Raw genomic sequence first — 7,556 nt, forward strand, 5'->3', positions numbered from 1 at the left:
GAAAAGGGTACCCATCTCTTGAAAGTGGTTTATTGAGACTCATTGAGGTAAATGCACAACTCTAATCCTAGTATGAATTCATAGAAAAATGTAGTTTTGAGTAAAAATCTTATTTTGTGCTTTTAGAGTATATTTAAATGATGTTGATGGTTTCCTAGAGGTAGTTAAACTTTAGAATAAATTTCTCTAAAGTCTTGGAAATATTTTTTATACTCAGATTTGTCAACTGAGACCTTGCCGGCTACTCTGAGAGTTGTTGGAGAGCAAACTTAGACGATTCTCCATAACTGTGAGTTGACAACGATCATCGTCATATATTTTTATAATGCTATTATTATTATTTTATTGTTTTCTATATTAAAGTATTTATTGAAAAATTTGGGGAACACAACCTTTGAATTTTATCTCGATTTCGTCAATTATTTAATTTAACGGTCGTTGTTATATAATATGTTATTAATTTGATTTACGTATGAGTTTAAAGTATTTAAATCTTGAATTGTTATGCGATTGAGTATGTTTTTTTTATGAATTAGGATGAAATGATTTTAAACGCGTGTTTTTGGGAAATCGGTGTTATAATTATTAAATCAAGATAATTTTTTTACATAATTTTTTTCAGATTCGCAAGCAGCTGAGTAGGAATCTATTATTTAATTCAAGTCTCAACATACTTCTTTTTTTTGGTAGGCCTCTTTGATCGAAGACCATTTTTGTAATATTTGTTGAGTCTATGTAATTGCAGCTATTTTGAAATCTAGAAAGTCTATTTAGTTTTTTTTTGGGAAGTGTATTAAGCAATTTGATTATGTTATTTGAATTATGACTTGATTGAAAGTTGAACATGGATTTTTACAAAATTTGGGAATGTTGACGTTACAGAGGGATTTTTGCACCAAAATAGATCTAGTGGAAGTGCCAAGCGATACGCTACTGGTCCTCTGTAACTTCAACATTCTCAAATTTTGTAAAAATCCATGTTCAGCTTTCAATCCAGTCATAATTCAAATAACATAATCAAATTGTTTAATACACTTTCCAAAAAAAAAAAAAAAACTAAATAGACTTTCTAGACTCCAAAATAGCTGCAATTACATAGACTCAACAAATGTTACAAAAATGGTCCTCGATCAAATAGGCCTACCAAAAAAAAAAAAGAAGTATGTTGAGACTTGAATCAAATAATAGATTCCTACTCAGCTGCTTGCGAATCTGGAAAAAATAAGCAACATAAAGGGGTAAGTCACAAGGACTTAGTGAGGAGACAACAACCACCATCAATTAGAAGGGAAACACAAAAGGCACGAATAACTGTTTAATCACGTGACAGCAATATTAAAAATCCAGTGAATAACGAAACGAAATCAAAATGAACAACCTTAAAATCATTATAAAAATCAAACAAGTAACAATACAAATTTTTAGAACCAAGAGGCGGCTTTATCTCATTGATAGCCCTTTCCTCCTAAGAGTGACTTCTCCCTTAGGGGCGGCTCCATCTAACGGATGACTCTCTCCTCTCAATTCCCGCAACGCATCGTTACGTATCAATTAGGGAGCTTACATCTCGTTGATAGCCCTTTCCTCCTACGGACCATATTTCTCATAGGGGCGGCTCCATCTAACAAGTAACTCTCCCTAATCACAACGAGGTAATTAGGTGCACCTAACGCAGTTAACGATTTAATAATTATAACACCGATTTCAAAAAACACGTGTTTAAAATCATTTCATCGTAATTCATAAAAAAAAACATACTCAATCGCATAACAATTCAAGATTTAAATACTTTAAACTCATACGTAAATCAAATTAATAACATATTATATAACAACGACCGTTAAATTAAATAATTGACGAAATCGAGATAAAATTCAAAGGTTGTGTTCCCCAAATTTTTCAATAAATACTTTAATATAGAAAACAAGTAAAATAATAATAATAGCAGTATAAAAATATATGACGATGATCGTCGTCAACTCACAGTTATGGAGAATCGTCTAAGTTTGCTCTCCAACAACTCTCAGAGAGTAGCCGGCAAGGTCTCAGTTGACAAATCTGAGTATAAAAAATATTTCTAAGACTTTAGAGAAATTTATTCTAAAGTTTAACTACCTCTATGAAACCATCACCATCGTTTAAATATACTCTAAGCACAAAATAAGATTTTTACTCAAAACTACATTTTTTTATGAATTCATACTAGGATTAGAGCTGTACATTTACCTCAATGAGTCTCAATAAACCACTTTCAAGAGATGGTTACCCTTTTCCTTCCTTAGAACACAAACCCTAACTCAAAAATCTCAACCAAAAGAATTTGTAGAAGTTTGAGAAATTAAGCTTGTGGGGATGTTAAATCTCTTTTAAGGATTGAAGGTTTGAGTAATAGAGTGAGAATAAACAAGGAGAATGGAAGGAAAAGAAAGAAAGAAAAAAACAACAAAAAAATGGGAGGGAAGTGTGTGTCGAGACGGAGAGAGAGAAAAAATAAGAGAAAATAAGGGAGTGAATGGGATTAATTTATTATTTATTTATTTTTTAATTTGACACAGGACGGGTCATGTTTATCTTATCACAAAAAATATAGTTTGTATGATATATTTAAAAGAGAGTCTAAGCAAAATTTTCTTAACAGATTTTCTTCTTATGTTTAGATTAACTGTCGTTTATCCGACTCTATGTATAATTCACACGAGGAATATATTCAATTTATACCATGATACAAATTACAATTTAGTTTTTTTAACGTCAATATATTTTTGTTTTAAAACTAACGTTTAATTATATGGTTGGTTCCAGTAAATTAATATTTTATTTTTATTTTCGTCTATATAACTTTTTTAATTTTAAATTTAATCCTTATAAAGACAAAAAAAAAAAAGAAATATATAAATTTTTATTTTATTTTCGTCCAATAAATTTACGTTTTATTTATTTATGTCTTTTCTCCGTTTATCATTTTGTAACAGTCGCTGATGGATGATTTTAAAATAATATTAAATTAATAAGGTTAAATTTGAAAGAAAAAAAGTACAAAAATAATTTAAAAAAAACACTAACAAAATAAGGCGAAAATGGGGGATGAAATGAAAACACGTAGGTAACATGTAACACTACGAATTAGCTGAGTAAGCTTAACATGTCATGTGGTTTGAAGTCGCAAACAGTCACATCGTGTTCTTCTTCTTCTTCTACACCACGCACGCATCACTGAGAAAAATTATCATCATCCATGGAAACCAAACTGTTTGATCCGTTTCTTCACTTTCCCTCCGTCTCTTCATCCACCTCAATTTCCACACTCACATTCTTCTCCCCCCTTCCTCTTCGTCGCTACCCTTCTCTCAAATTACTCGCTCACAATTCCCTCTCTTCACATACCGATCCAATTCAACATAACCAACCATCTCAATCTTACTCTCCTACACCTCCCAATCGACAACTTCGCACCCCTCATAGCGGGTATATCGTTCCATTCCATCAATCTTTTTCATTTTAAATTGATTACTACTAGATTATTATTTTATTAATTGTAATTCAAATTCAAATTTGTATTTCAATATTTTTTGTGAGTTTAGATATCACTTTGATGGAACTGCTCGGAAATTCTTTGAGGGTTGGTACTTCAAAGTTTCCATTCCGGAAAGGAGACAGAGCTTTTGCTTTATGTATTCAGTTGAGAATCCTGCGTTTCGCAAACAATTGACGCCTTTCGAATTGGCCCAATATGGGCCCAGGTTTACTGGTGTTGGGGCCCAAATTCTTGGTGCTGATGACAAATACATTTGCCAATACACTCCTGAATCACACAACTTCTGGGGAAGTAAGCATGCATTTGCACATTCCTGCATTGATGTTTCAATTTGGGGGAAAATTATAAATAAAAAAATTCATTCTTTTTTCATGTAATTGTAAAATGGATGATGAATTTGATGATCACATTTTCAATTTGGTGGAAAAAATAAATAAATTTCATATTTTATGTAATTGAAAAAATGGACGATGAATTGATGATCGCATTATTTTAAGTCTATATAACTTACAAGTCAATGTTTTTAAAAATGGTTGTTTAGGTAGGCATGAACTGATGTTGGGTAACACTTTTGCGGCCAAACAAAATTCGATACCTCCAAACAAGGAAGTTACTCCTCAGGTAGGTTTATATAACTATCTTTCAATCTATCTGTTTTGCAATGGTGACTTTTTCCTTAAATTTTCAATAATTTTAGACTATTCCTGCAAACGGTTTATATTCTGTCACAATCGCATTACTTGTTATAAGAGTGGCTTCCAGAAACAAGTCTTGTTCTTTATTTCCGTTTACAAATGCTTCTTATTTGGTCACTTTGCTTAGGAATTTAATGATAGAGTGCTGGAAGGTTTTCAAGTGACTCCCCTTTGGAATCAAGGATCCATTTGCGATGATGGAAGGTGGGAGTTACATTGCTTTTTAAAATTTGTTTCTTCTTTTATTGATTAATTTGTTATATGACACCAATTTTAATTATAGGTCGAATTATGTAAAAACAGTAAAGACGGCTCGCTGGGAGTACAGTACACGTCCTGTATATGGTTGGGGTGATGTTGGGTCCACACAGAAGTCAACTGCTGGTTGGCTTGCAGCTTTTCCTGTTTTTGAACCACATTGGCAAATATGCATGGCTGGTGGACTGTCAACAGGCATGTGCTAACTTGGTTAATATCCTCATTTTTATGTCTAATTTAATTTGCCAAAGGGATTGGCATTAAACCACTCAGATTGTGGTGTTGATATATAATTATTGCTAGAGCCATGTGGTAAGTCTGGAATAGGAGAGAGGGCATGATGATGAATATTTATAAGGTCTGTGTTGGTCTAAAACTGGAATGCTATGACTTGATAATTAGTTTTGAAGTGCATTTGTCCTTTAAAAATTATTCACGTGTTTGTAATATGTGTCTTCTCTTTCGTTTTTCTTATATTAATAATGAATCGCAGGTTGGATAGAGTGGGATGGTGAGAGGATTGAGTTTGATAATGCCCCATCTTATTCAGAAAAGAACTGGGGTGGAGCATTCCCGAGAAAATGGTTTTGGGTAAAAATCTCTCTTTCTTCACTGAAGTATATGTCTAGGGTTTATCAGCACACCGGTTTCATGGCTTGTTATGAAACTTCAGCTATAGCTTGTTGCATGCGATCAATTGCAAACCTTCTTGTATTTTGATTGAAAATTATGGTCAGAACATTGTATTTCATTGTTTTATGGTTACTTTAATTTTTCCAGCAGGTATTGTAGATTAATATGCTTTTGTGTTGTTCTATGGATATTCAATTATTCTCACCAATATTTGGATGAGTGTTTGCATACATTTTTTTTTGTCTCATATTATTGATGTCTCATGCAGGCTCAATGTAATGTTTTTGAAGGTGCTAGTGGAGAGATTGCACTTACAGCAGCTGGTGGATTGAGACAGATTCCTGGATTAACTGAGACATTTGAAAATGCTGCATTGGTAACTTTATACGGCATTCAGCTATCAATTTGAATCATTTCATAAATCTATTATACTGACTTTATGTAGTATGAAGACTACATCTGAAATAAATGTCAGTGGTAATATGAATAATTAAAGGACAAGGATGTGAAGCTGATTTGTTTGTTCTTTTTTGTTGTTAAAATAGCATGTCTTTGCTCATGTTAGTTGTTCTCTTTGATTTGATAAAGTCCAAAGCAATGATGAAAATACTTGACTTGTTTAGTATCTTCAGTTACGCATTAATTGCATTACCGACACTTCATGAAAACATGCGTCATCTGGTTAAAATTGTGAATGGTGAGGAGTTATGTTAAAATTTCTTGTTATGTGGCTCAATTAGGTTGATATTTCTTTTGAAGTGTTCTATACTTGTATATCTAATGGCTGTTAGTGATTTCTTTTGTTTCAAATTGTGGTAAAAATAGTGTTGTTCTTGTAGGATTAGTTTTGGGTCTATTTGCCATTTTCTGTTGCATACAATAATACTTCCTATGTTGCAAACTGACACAGATTGGAATTCATTATAGTGGAAAGTTTTATGAATTTGTGCCATGGAATGGTGTTGTAACCTGGGAAGTTGCTACTTGGGGCTATTGGTTTATGTCTGCAGAGAACGGCAATTATGTGGTAAATATTTCTCTCAAATTACATTTTATTTTATGTTGGTGGTTGCCTTAAGAGTAATATTACAACGACTCACACTACCTATAGTTGTTCGTATTAAAGTTTTGCATTGCATTTCCGTTTCATGAGATGTATATAAACTATGAAATCTAAGTTACTTTTTGATGATTGCTGTGAGAGAGGGTAAAGATTTGAAGAACTGAACATGTTAATGAATATACAGTTCATAATGGCAAGTGGGAGTTGCTTTGCGCAATTTTAATTTAATTCGTCTAGGGGCATTTTTTTCAAAAACATTGATTTTTTTTTTATACTTTTAATCGTAAAACTGTCCTTTGTTTTCACTTTTTTGGGTGTTTTCAAAGATTTGTATTGAAGACAAAGGAAGTAGATATTAGAAGGGTCTTGTGGCTAATGACAGACTAATAGCATGTTTGGTTTCATGTCAACCAGAACATTATTGCGTCCCTAGGCAATATTCACTGCAGAACTGTGAAGCTAAAAATTCAAGAGTTTAACTAAACGTGAATTGTTGCCTGTGATTTCGTATGTTTCCATACATAGGCTAAATGTATCATATTTTTGCAGGTTGAATTAGAAGGCACAGCAGATGATCCAGGCACTACATTGCGTGCTCCAACATCAGAAGCTGGCCTTTCCCAAGCTTGTAAAGATACATGCTTTGGAATTCTAAAATTAAAATTGTGGGAACGAAGATATGATGGAAGCAAGGGAAAGGTGTATTCTTACTCACACACACATAATATATATAAATTGTTCCCATATACTTGGTGTTTGATTTGATTATTGGAACATGCTGATGAATGTTATGTGAATGGCAGATGATATTGGACGTGACAAGTGACATGGCAGCTCTAGAAGTTGGAGGAGGTCCATGGTTTAGCACTTGGAAAGGCAAGACATCAACACCACCTATCCTTAGTCGTGCTATTGGATTACCAGTAGATGTAGATGGCATATATAATCTGTTTCCTCTGTTTAAACCACCTGGCTTGTAGTAACTTATTTTGTTTTGTAAAACTTTTCTCTTGATGAACGCAAGTGGTACCATATTTTTTAATGAAAATGTGCGATAGGAAGGAGTATAATAAAAGAGATATTTTTTTTTGGTCAACTATAATAAAAAGAAAGTGTAATTGTTCCAATGGTTCCTTAACTTTAAAATTCAGGTAACAGTCTTTTATTTATTTATTTATTTTTATTTGATCATTTGTTTAATTTTAAGAAATAATTTGATCGTTTATATTTTAAAATGTTAATAATATTATCCTTTTTTTTTCTTACATAAATTTAAAAAATTTATCGAAATTTTCAAACAAAATCTACTCTACAAAATTTTCAAATAAAATTAATAAAATTCAATACTTTAAATTAAATTAAAGAATCGCAG

General features: G+C 32.2%; 1 protein-coding gene across 1 annotated transcript; it reads left to right on the forward strand.

Annotated features, from left to right (window-relative positions):
* The first annotated feature begins 3,098 nt into the window (after positions 1–3,098).
* On the forward strand, positions 3,099–7,280 carry LOC101502250 (tocopherol cyclase, chloroplastic). The gene is made up of 10 exons (XM_004501115.4): positions 3,099–3,465; positions 3,582–3,826; positions 4,077–4,156; positions 4,358–4,434; positions 4,514–4,683; positions 4,982–5,079; positions 5,390–5,497; positions 6,032–6,148; positions 6,734–6,883; positions 6,988–7,280. Exons 1-10 carry the CDS (start codon positions 3,236–3,238, stop codon positions 7,162–7,164), a joined length of 1,452 nt encoding a protein of 483 aa, XP_004501172.1. The 5' UTR covers positions 3,099–3,235; the 3' UTR covers positions 7,165–7,280.
* Positions 7,281–7,556: the final 276 nt, after the last annotated feature.

Source organism: Cicer arietinum, chromosome 5 (assembly GCF_000331145.2).
Source record: "Cicer arietinum cultivar CDC Frontier isolate Library 1 chromosome 5, Cicar.CDCFrontier_v2.0, whole genome shotgun sequence".
NCBI lineage: Eukaryota > Viridiplantae > Streptophyta > Magnoliopsida > Fabales > Fabaceae > Cicer > Cicer arietinum.

Excerpts from the sequence above, each read along its gene's own strand:
- LOC101502250 (XM_004501115.4), top strand. The coding sequence starts at position 3,236 with ATGGAAACCAAACTGTTTGATCCGTTTCTTCACTTTCCCTCCGTCTCT. Across the intron at positions 4,435-4,513 it reads TCCATTTGCGATGATGGAAG|GTCGAATTATGTAAAAACAG; the intron begins GTGGGAGTTACA and ends TTTTAATTATAG. Across the intron at positions 6,884-6,987 it reads ATGATGGAAGCAAGGGAAAG|ATGATATTGGACGTGACAAG; the intron begins GTGTATTCTTAC and ends TGTGAATGGCAG.